The sequence below is a fragment of the Sinocyclocheilus grahami genome, unplaced genomic scaffold (genome assembly GCF_001515645.1).
Source record: "Sinocyclocheilus grahami isolate Dianchi unplaced genomic scaffold, SAMN03320097.WGS_v1.1 scaffold686.1, whole genome shotgun sequence".
NCBI classification, from domain to species: Eukaryota; Metazoa; Chordata; class Actinopteri; order Cypriniformes; family Cyprinidae; genus Sinocyclocheilus; species Sinocyclocheilus grahami.
The window spans coordinates 211,048-223,019 of record NW_015505865.1 but is presented as its reverse complement, the minus strand read 5'-3'; the positions used below and the strand labels follow the sequence as shown (position 1 = coordinate 223,019).

The window sequence follows — 11,972 nt, the reverse complement described above, 5'->3', positions numbered from 1 at the left end:
GCATAATGCCGCCCAAATGTTCACGCAAAGAAAGAAGGCGTGGTTTCAGTAACCGCAGTTAGTGTTGAAGCAGCCATGTCAGGGAGACGCTGTGTGATTCTAGGTGAAAGCAATTATAATATTCATGGCCTTCCGGAAGTAGATGCAATTAGGAATCATTGGTTAAGATTTATTTATAACAGAACGGCACAACCCAGATGTTCGAATTTGTGCAACGCATTTTATGAACGACAATTTTTTGAACCTAGAAGAGTACAAGGCTGGCTGTGCACAAAGGCTATTTCTAAAGTGTAAGGGGAACAGGGTCACATCACAGGAGAGTGAACTGCCTGTCAGAAATCATAGCACGTCAGCTGTCTTAACCGCGGCTTGTGTACTGCATCATCACTGTGTCTGTCACGCGACTCTGTTGCGCTTTCGGGCTTGAACTGATGGTAAAACTAACGACATTATTAACTGTCTTGATATTTACTTAGAGAAAGCTGACGCTCGTGATTATGGTAAGGAGCGTTAAATTTCCGACGCGTGCTTGTGGTGTTCGGCCAATCACAATGCACTGGGTCAGCTGGCCAATCAGAGCAGACTGCGCTTGTCAAAGGAGGGGGCTTTGTTGAAAACGACATGTTTGAGAGAGGCGGGGCATAGAGGACCTACAATAATGTACAGTATTTGAAAAATAATGTGTTTTTTGAACATTAAAGCATGTCAACATATTCTGCTACACCAAATACACAAAATAATGATCTTTAAAATAGCATCATATGACCCCTTTAAAGGCGATTTTCTCAATATTTAGATTTTTTTTGCACCCTCAGAGCCCAGATTTTCAAATAGTTGTATCTCGGCCAAATATTGTCAGATCCTAACAAACCATACATCAATGGAAAGCTTATGTATTCATTGTTCAGATGATGTATAAATCTCAATTTGGAAAAAAATTGACCCTTATGACTGGTTTTGTGGTCCAGGGTCACAAATGTGCTATAAAATCCAACTAAAAACAACGGTGTGGATTATTATTAAGCAGCAAAAACCTAAAATTGCCTCTCTGTCTCTGAGACACTAAGCTCATGTAAGCAAAATGCCACTTCTGGTAAATGACAATTGGAAGACGCTAATTTACAGGGCAAAGGTGTTATAAATCATAAAATTTTAATGCTTAGAAAATTGGTTGGCTATTATTAAAAAAATAATAATAATAATAACATATATATATATTTTATTTATATACATTTAAGTTTAATAGTTAAAGTTGCAAAAAATACTGGAAAGTGGACAAATATTTTATCTTGTTGTGAAAACTAGTGTACATTTTTTCAGGATACTTTGTTACAAAAAATTTTATTTCAAAGACTTATCAATGTAAAAGTCTTTACTGTCACTTCTGATCAACTTAATGCGTCCTTGCTTAATTAAAAAATAAAATAATAATAATACAATTATTATTATTTATTTTTTTTAAGAAAAATAGGCTGAAAAAATAAGTTGGTGTGTGTGTATGCATGTACCTCAGAGGTAGAAAACGTGTGCGGTACAAAATGGCTCCTAGTGTCCACTGCACTTCTTTGTCATACACCAGCAGGGCCGTCCTGAGATTCTCATACGCCGCTGGAAACACAAAACCTGAGTGGAGCACCTCATGCATCCACGCAGACTTGAAGCACTGATACCTGCAGGAAGAGAGGAGCAGCCTGTTTATACCTTTCTCCAAAATCATCATAGACACTGTGGTCTGTACAAACTCTTGATGTATTATTTTCTACCATACACCTTTGCACTGAAGAGAAAATGAGTCAATACTGCCTTAATGGAGGTTTTTAAACTTACTTCAATCTATGTTGATCAGCATGCGAGGCGTAAAGTCCTCGATCAAACCGCTCTTTCAAAGTCTTCCACTGGGTGGCACAGTAACTCTGAAATGAAACGGATAAGGTTAGCAAAAACAAACATGATCATGAGAAATGTTTGAGCAATTTTTGTAGGCTGGTGATTTTTGACTGGGACAAAAATCCCCCCAAAAGTACTAAAATTAAAAAAAAAAATTGGGGGGGAGGGGGGAGTTTTACTCAATTACTGGAACAAAAATTAAGGGTTGGAAAAAAAAAATCCATTGGGATGCATTTGGATCATTGAAACAAATGCTGTAATACAAATCTTGTTTCTTTCTTCTAATTTTCGTTTATGCATCACAAAAAGAGAATTTTTCAAGCTGCACTTTTCCATACAACAGAACCTTTCTTTTTGGAGCTTGACAGCCACAGTGTGCTTTGATTCTATAGAAAAAGAGCAGCATGAACATTGTAAAATGTCAGTGTACCTTAGCAGCGTTGGAATATTTGGTGGAGTTGTAGTCTCCTCCCATGCGCAGCACATCTTCAGTACAGTAGTAGAACTCAGAGAAGCCGTAGAACTGGCTGTTGGTGAAGTCGATGGGTGGCTGATAGACTCCGTTCAGAGATGTGCTGGTGTCGTTGGTGCGGTTGAGGAACGGCTGGAGCAGCAGACGACAGCGGTCGAAGTCTCCAGTGCCACGCAGGTGCACCCTCTGCTCCTGAGGACCAACCTCATCCTGGAGGTCAGCTGGCAAGCAGGGGTCGAGGATGGGCGAGTCTGCAATCTCTCCTTGATGCTGACCCAGCAGCCTAGAGACAAGAGCATGAGACAGTAGTGATCGTAGTGAAAAACATCAAATATTCACAATATATTTCAAATATACTTTGATGATCTTACTGCGCTTTTAATTTGGTCATCAAGATTTCTACGACTAATTAGACTTGTTTTGTAAAGGAAAGTGTTAAAACAAGGATATTTTAATAATGGTTCGTCAATAGCAAATACTTAAACTGATAACAAAACATACTTACAGTCACTGATTCAGAAGCGCCAGATTGCCATAGCAAAGAAGGAATTTACCCTTTTTGTTTTTTTTTTAGAAATAGCCTTTGTGCACAGTCAGCTTTGTACTCTTCTAGGTTCAAAAAACTGTCGTCCATAAAATGCGTTGCACAAATTCGAACATCTGGGTTGTGCTGTTCTGTTGTAAATAAATCTTAACTAATGATTCCTAATTGCATCTACTTCCGGAAGGCCAAATAAAGTGCTTTTGCTTTCGCACTGAAATACACAGCTTCTTTCTTTGCGTGCACATTTTGGCGGCATTATGCTAATATTTTTCTACATAGTGATGTAGGTATGTGGGGGCGTGTTAGAACGAGCCATTTTAGGTAGGTGTGGCTGACTCTTAACTTTTATAAAGATTATCTCTTTGGATTTGAGACTTTAGTCTTTGCAACTTTACAGATCTTCTTTATGCACCAAGAGCTTGTAACACTCCATTTAAATTTAAATCGCATCATATGACCCCTTTAAACTTCAAGATCATAAAAAGTAGCCAAGTTGGATTTATTATTGTGAATCAGTTCAAACAGTCTGAATGAACGGACTCCAATCTGATGTTTGTGTTACCACTTAATGTTCATGGAAGCAGGCACATGTGATTGTTAATACATTTTATATTTTTATTCGGTAAGTACGGTAGTGTACATTATCTAGCTCACGTTCAACAAAAATTTAATCTTACTTGTTCTGGATTTGTGTGGTGCTGATGAGGTTTGCCTCATATCTCTGGCGAGCCGCATTTCCACCGAAACCCAAAAATGTTGAGACGTAAACGCGGTACACGTGTTCTGTTCTGTGAGCGTCACAGCCCAGGTTAAACTCCGCCAGCAAATTCTTGGCTATCTCCTCCTGGTAGCACACAGCGAAACACAGACAGAAATATAAGACAGCTGTGGGAAACAGATGTTAACAGAGGTTCCTTCTGGGCAACCACTGAAGCATCTTCTAAAAATACAGATCTACTCTGAAGAGCGCTCGAAATGCATGTTTCTTTAAACACAGAGGCAGAAAAGCAAGTGTAGTGAGAAGCAGCATCATCTTTGTACAATGAGATTTAAAGGAATGTAGGGGGTTCAGAACAAGTTGAGCTCTATCAAAAGCATCTGTGGCATGTTGTTGATTACCATAGAAAATTAGTGACTCGTGCACTTACAATGGAAGTCTATGGGGCAAGACAATCTGGAGGGTTAAAAAAAATTGCAGCTCGTTTTTTTTCCCGTAAGCATTTATATTAATTCTTAAAAAAATTAAAAAATCAAATTTTTTTTTTTTAAGTAGTAAACGGTCATTTAACAGGCAGTGAAACTTCTGGTTATTAATGGTTATTTTGTTTTTACAAAATGAGAGATGAGAATTCTGTTCAGTGGTAATCGACAGCACAGGTGCGGCTCATTGAGCTCAGCATGTGTAGATTGAGAACATCCCTTTAAACAGCTCTCCAGCTCTAATACAGATGTAGAAAAATACTACATCTGTACATGAAACATGAAAACACTGAACACTTCATTCTGATTGTGTTTGATTCCAGCAGCATCCTGTTATGTCAGATTAGAGGGCATCAGGATTTGTGCAGAGGAGTTTTCCTCTAAAACAATTAAACATACAGAATTAAGTCAAATATTATATTCAGAAAAATACAAACAATCCGTGCTTGCACACACAACAAATTCATGGACTGCTAATATTATATTATGAAACTCTCCCCAAATTAAAGGGATTCAATTAAATGATCAAAATATTGTTTAAAGGGGCCATATCAGTAATAGTAGATAAAAGTAAAAGTAGATAAACAGGATTATCTGATTTACATATAGAAGCCTTAAAGGTACAGCAGGAAAAACAGCCTATATGATTAAGTGTCAGAGAGGGAAGAAATGGTCATATGAAGAAAAAATAAAAACCCTATCTCATAAGAAAACATAACTATCTTAAGTTTTAGTGAATTGGGGGAGAATTCATATGAAGCAGTATGATTTTTTTTCCCACACAAAAAGATGAGATTTTTAGGAAAAAAAAAAAAAAACCTAAGCATGATGGTCCACCACTACACCTAACCCTCAGTGGCACACAAACAGACTGTACGGATTAGTCCAAATGAGACTGTACGAATTAGTCTGAATCTATATGAATTAGTCCAAATGAGACTGTACGAATTAGTCTGAATCTATATGAATTAGTCAAAATGAGACTGTACGAATTAGTCCAAAATTGACTGTACGAATTAGTCCGAATGAGACTGTACGAATTAGTCTGAATCTGTATGAATTAGTCCTAATGAGACTGTACGAATTAGTCTGAATCTGTAATAATTAGTCCGAATGAGACTGTACGAATTAGTCTGAATCTATATGAATTAGTCAAAATGAGACTGTACGAATTAGTCCAAAATTGACTGTACGAATTAGTCCGAATGAGACTGTACGAATTAGTCTGAATCTGTATGAATTAGTCCTAATGAGACTGTACGAATTAGTCTGAATCTGTATGAATTAGTCCGAATGAGACTGTACAAATTAGTCTGAATTTGTATGAATTAAGTCTGAATCTGTATGAATTAGTCCGAATGAGACTGTACGAATTAGTCTGAATCTGTATGAATTAGTCAGAATGAGACTGTACGAATTAGTCTGAATCTGTAATAACTGAATGAGACTGTACGAATTAGTCCGAAATAGACTGCACGAATTAGTCTGAAAGAGACCGTACAAATTAGTCTGAATCTGTATGAATTAGTCCTAATGAGACTGTATAAATTAGTCTGAATTTGTATGAATTAGTCCGAATGTGATCATACAAACTGATCCGAATGAGATTGAATAAGAATTAGTGGTTGACCGAAATGGGATTTTTAATGGCCGATGCCGATATTGAAAAATCAATCTGGCCGATTGTCCGATTTGAGGCCGATATAATACATGTAATTACAGTAAATGAGAGACATGCATAAAATATACATATCTAGTTAGTTTACAGAGCAACAGGTTGTTTTAATTATAGTATGGGATAGTTGGTTAATAATAAAAATATACGTCTCTGATCTGTTTTGTTTTGCTTGTCCGTTTCATTGTAAAAATAATACAAGCCTAAAAGCGTATAATTACATGTTTGGTTATCAGCATATAGCAGCAATAAATAAGACCAGAACATACGAAAAGGAATACTAAACGCGATATTACGCCAATCATGGGCAATCAAATAGAGCGGATATTCCTGAATAAACATATAAAGGAATTCAAACATAAAATTATTACTTAACAGAGTTCGCGTGTCAACCCAGCTTTCATTCGGGAGTTCACCGGCTTTTGAGTCCACCGGAAAACAGCGTCTTGTTTAGAAGTACCCGAGATCAACGAGCATATCTGAGGAAGTCGCGGGATTTTTGATAGTTTGTGATGTAAACACGGTTTCATTTTTGTTTGAATTCGTTTATATCTGTGTCTCCCACTGGATCTGATGTATCATGGTACTGTTTCATTAAGACTTTGCTGTACGCCAGAGTGTTATTGTATGTAACACAATGTAGTGTCACGTAAAGGAAGCATAATTGCACGATATAGTGTGTCATAATCAGTTTTGAAAAACATCGGCCACACGGAAAGACTTATCGGCCGATGCCGATATTTAAAAAGTTCCAAATATCGGCCGAGGCGATATATCGGCCGACCACTAATATGAATATGCCACCAATTCACCAAATCAAAATAGTTACAAACTGCAATGAGAATGTGTTGTACAATATTTTTGGTGTAAGAAACTTTTACTAAGACTGTAAATGACTTCAGAAGAAGAAGAAAATCTAATGTATTACAAAAGTGGTGAATATGGTCCCCTTTGAGAAATGACGGTTGAAGAGTGATTAGTATTGTTGTCAGAGCTTAAGCACCATGCTGCTATACGAACATGCAGCAGGCTTATCTCAGTCCAAGGCATCAGTTCAGCAAATTCACCATGGCCTTGTACTGCACTGGGCCAAGAACCACAGAGTACCAGGAGAACATGAGAGAATGAGAATGACAAAGCCAAACTTTCAGCTTTCAAAAATATTGGAAATTTTCAAAGATAATAACCTGTTGTGGAGAAGCAAAGCTTACAGTTTTGGGCACTTCGTATGCGATCTGAGTGGAGACGCCACCCATGTCCAATACTCCAGCCGTACGCTTGCGCACCAGCGTCTCCTGCTGGTCACTGCCAGGAACCTGCACCTCCACCACTGCCTCATGTTCTGAGAAACAAGAGCACAGAAAATATAATGAAAAGAGAGACAGGAGAGGGGAGTTGAAAAGCAACTTTTGTAGGGGCTATTAATTGTTATGAAAAAGAAAGTGGTACACTATCACTTACCATCCTCAACATGATTGAATCGGCCCAGAACAAAGTTGATTCCTATCCATGCATATACTCCTGCAATCAATCAATCAATCAAATTCCACAGAATTCAGTTTTACACTCAAAAGCCAAACAACAACAAAAAAATTTGGGGTCAGTAGGGTTTTTTTTTTTAAAAGAAATAGTACTTTTATTCAGCAAATATTTATTCAATTGATCAAAGTTACAGTGGACACTTATAATGTTACCAAATAAATGCTGTTTTAAACTTATTTAACAAGAATCCTGAAAAAAAAAATGATCACGGTTTCTACAAAAATATGCAGCAGCACAACTGTTTTTCCACATTGATAATAAGAAATGCAAATCATCACATTAGAATGATTTCTGAAGGATCATGTGACACTGAAGACTGGAGTAATGATGCTGAAATTCAGCTTTGATCACAGGGATAAATTACATTTGAAAATTTATTACAATTAAAAAAAACTGTTATTTTAAATTGTAATAATAATTTCACAATATTACAGTTTTTAATGTATTTTTGATCAAATACATGCAGCCTTGATGAGCATAAGAAACTTCTTTCAAAAACATTCTAAAATACATAATCAGTATTATTAGTGTAGATTTGTGCAACATTTAAATGTACCGCTGCATTTACAAACTAATGACTCTAGAGGTGGTCTAGAAGAGGTTTAGAGGTGGGTCTTACCTTCCTGTTTGCCTGAGATAACTTCCACATGGGAGTCGGAGAATAGGAAGTTGAAATTTACAGGAATGTCAGTCCGCAAATCCTCCAGCAGAGCCTCCTGTTGGCTGCAAACAAACACAATCTTAACACATGCAGCAGCTTTCCCACAGTGTGCACCTAATATGAGATTTATATTTGTGTGAGTGTGTGATCGGACACCTTTCAGGCAGGACTCTCATTCCTGCGGTGCACAGGATGTAGAGAGGCGTTTCCTGGTGCTTGTTCTTAGGGATGTGCTGAGCAGCGAAGCTCAGCAGAGGGCTGATGTAGTCGCTGGCCTTGTCTGGTGTGGATGCGTACTCTGAAATACCTGAATAGACAGGAACTAGTGTTACTTGTAGGGCTGGGTATTGACACAAATTTCATGACTGGATTACAAGCTCTTGATTTGATTCAATTCGACATACCAATCAATTTGGATATATATCAGGTACAGTATATATTTAAATTGTTTTAGTTATATTCGTTTTTATAATAATAACTTTATAATGATATAAATAGGTTTCTATTCCATTTCATGTTTGAAATATAAATATTTCAAGAGTGGCTGTCAAATTTGAATTCATTAGAGATTTATACAAACACACATTACATAAGACATCACTTAAGTAAAAAAAAATGTAAATGATAAGTTGAGTAAAATATAATGAATATTTAATGTAGTGCATATATTTACCAAAATGCTCCTCTCTAGAGATTTTTCTAGCTGACTAACGAGTTTATGGATACTGAATGGCTTTCCTTAGGTAACTGTAGCATTAAAATGACATTGTTTACAAGCAGTTGTATCTTTTCGCAGTTGAAACACTTGATTGAGTGATTACATGAGACATGACAGATTTCAGTAATGTCCAGTGACTTGAGAAAATTGACCTGCCATAAATATTTTTTTTACCTGCAATGAAACTAAATGTGCATTATTTATTTATTTATTTATTTATATATATATAAAAAAAAAACAGGTAGAAAAATTGGGGAGACACATCTAATTGCAATTTTTGTTATTATTACTAATATGTTTTGTTTTATTTATAGGGGTACACAATTTATTTCAGTCTGGTTCTCATGAGAGCACCTGGAGATTTGGTTTGGTGCTCACACTGCACATAGTGTGACCCATTAAATATAACTATAAAACTATAACTATAAAATTGTAAGAACTATACATTGAATGAATAAATTGAATATAACTATAAAAATATAAAATAAAACTATAAAAAACTAAATGTATAATAATAGTATTATTGCACTTTATGATAGTATTTAAATAAAATTGTAAACAAAATAAATAAAGTTTGATAATACTATTATATTTAAAAATAAATACTATTATGTTATAGTACACTTACAATAATATGAAAATAAAATACAAATAATACAATGCGAATATTTACATTTTTATTTATTTATTTTTACATTTTTATTCATTCATTTATTTTCAAACCTAAAATCAGCAAGCTTTTATTTTGGCTGGTTGCCTGCAAGTGAATGCACTGCTGGTTTTAGTGCTGCAGAGTGAAGCGCGTCAGGGAATAAAATATCAGTTTTGCGTTTTGCTCCGATTAAAACGTCAGCGCATAGCCTAGATTTATGCGTTCAGTTCAAAAGGAAATCTTATATACAGAATTACAATTAGTCGATCTAATACGGTGATTGTGCAACATCTGTCAACCATGTGCACCCGTTTATTTATTCATTCATTCATTAATTACTTACTCAAATTCTAAAAAATAAATCAATAAAGAAATAATACTTTAATACTATTAAACTTGAGTATTTCGTAATAAAAATAGTAAACAAATTTAGGAAGATTTTGCCGCATCTTGCATTTTCATGTGCATGTTTCAGTAACAAACTCACAGTTCATGTGGAGTGGCACACATGAAAAGATCACAACACAGATGGCATATTTAAATAATTGCAACACAGTCTTTATGACTTGATAATCACACAAAACTAGATTGAGATTATTGGATGGCAGGCGCGCTATGAATATTGTTTAGTAACATTTCGTTCACACATCAACAGCATAGACTAAAAGACTGATTGTTGGGATTCAATATCGGTTCATCAAAACGAGAATTGATTAAAATCAGGAAACTGATATGTGACCCTGGAGCACAAAACCAGTCATAAGGGTCCATTTTTTCGAAATTGAGATTTATACATCATCTGAAAGCTGAATAAATAAGCTTTCCATTGATGTATGGAAATTTTAGGATTGAACAATATTTGGCCGAGAACTATTTGAAAATCTGGAATCTGAGGGTGCAAAAAAAAAAAATATATATATATATTGAGAAAATCTAATTTAAAGTTGTCCAAATGAAGTTCTTAGCAATACATATTACTAATCAAAAATTAAGTTTTGATATATTTACAGTAGGACATTTACAAAATATCTTCATGGAACATGATCTTTACTTAATACCCTAATGATTTTTGGCATAAAAGAAAAATCTATAATTTTGACCAATACAGTGTATTGTTGGCTATTGCTACAAATATACCCCAGCGACTTAAGACTGCTTTTGTGCTCCAGGGTCACATATCGTCAACCCAGCCCTAATTATTTGACCATTCACCACTCCAAGCCATCATTCTGTTCATTCGTTCCCAAACTGACCTGGCTTGATCTTCATGACTACAGGCTTCCTGTGCTTGTCTCGCATCTGTTTGATGTCTAGGAGCTCATGCGGGTTGCCGTTGTGCCGAGGCCAGGTGTACACAAACACACGGGAGCCACTGCTGCCACAGTCCACCACCAGCCCATAGTTCAGGTTGGGGTTATTGGTGTCCGTGGCCTCCATGTCCGGCACCCGACCCAAACGTCTAGTGGAGACACATCAATCAGGATGATTAGATCTGCTGAGATGCATAACAGGAATAACAGAACTGATAGGCGTTTTACGTGTGGATGTGTCGGTCCTCTCTTAACCAGCTGTACTGGCCCTTCCCTGTGACCAGCAGCAGGTACAGCAGCCCCATCACACCAGTCAACAGACCCAGCAGCAGCAACTGCCTGAAGGAAGGCAACAGGAACCGGGGCAGAACCACCGGAGACAGGCTGAAGTGCCAGGATGCTGGAAACAGGCATGAAATGCTAATCCTGTAGAGAGAAAAAAAATAGTGATGAGAAATCTGTCACTATGGTTACTGGATCCTCTTATCTTGGCAGCTCACACAGAAGTCCCTTTCAAACCGAGCAGCAAGCGTGGTGAATTCACAGGACATACTTGGCGAAATCATTCACCCTCACACAAAGTTCCCAGTTGCGTGGATTGCGAATGAAACGACTGGATTTCAGCTGAGAAAATTTGCTGAACAGCAGTAAATGTGACCACACATTTAAGGCTCAGTTATGTTGAACATTTCAAAGAGTTTCTGTTGTGGACGTTTTTGTGGTTACCATTGTACTGAAAAGCAGAGCTTGTGATGAATATGGTGTTTTTGCTTCATCCAATGAACACAGCTATGCTAATGTTAGTGCAGTGAGAAGTAGTGCCAATCTACTGTAAATAAATAATCACATTTCCTGTAAAAGTTTGCCTTAAAAAGTGAACCATTTACAATAAGACCAAGATAGTGTGTTTAGAAAACAAAAGCATCTCTTTTTATTTCAAGTTGACTTTAAAGGTTTGTCAAGCAGCAGAAACATCATATAATAAACAATAAGGTAGGAATTTATTTGCCATTACATATAGAGATCGACCGATATATCGATTTACCGATATTTTCCCGATATTTAAGTGTTTTACCATAATCGGATATCGGTTTTGTAATATCGGATAAATGCCGCCATCTTGTGGGTGTTTTGAAAATTGCGCGCAGGATCACCATTGCAGCGCGTCTGAGGGGAGACGAGACAACAACAATGGCGTGCACGGGTACTTGATTTGCTGTAGTTAGTAAGCTTTATTTAACATAACAGTCATGTATGCACAAATTAAATGCATTACATAAATGCCTGATATGTAGTTTATGCAGCTTGGCT

The 11,972-nt window shown here is 36.5% G+C and overlaps 1 protein-coding gene across 2 annotated transcripts in view; it reads right to left on the bottom strand.

Moving 5' to 3' along the window:
- The window catches only part of entpd4 (ectonucleoside triphosphate diphosphohydrolase 4), an 18,331-nt gene that overhangs the window by 2,037 nt on the left and 4,322 nt on the right, over positions 1-11,972 (bottom strand). Inside the window, exons 3-12 of one of the 2 annotated variants that reach the window (XM_016243286.1) lie at positions 10,890-11,087; positions 10,605-10,810; positions 8,138-8,288; positions 7,940-8,043; positions 7,240-7,299; positions 6,966-7,120; positions 3,581-3,747; positions 2,318-2,642; positions 1,828-1,913; positions 1,509-1,670 (exon numbers count right to left, since the gene is read on the bottom strand). In XM_016243286.1, the coding sequence (XP_016098772.1) occupies positions 1,509-1,670; positions 1,828-1,913; positions 2,318-2,642; positions 3,581-3,747; positions 6,966-7,120; positions 7,240-7,299; positions 7,940-8,043; positions 8,138-8,288; positions 10,605-10,810; positions 10,890-11,087 (1,614 nt within the window). The remainder of the gene's footprint in view (positions 1-1,508; positions 1,671-1,827; positions 1,914-2,317; positions 2,643-3,580; positions 3,748-6,965; positions 7,121-7,239; positions 7,300-7,939; positions 8,044-8,137; positions 8,289-10,604; positions 10,811-10,889; positions 11,088-11,972) is intronic. The other variant, XM_016243287.1, reaches the window with a different exon arrangement.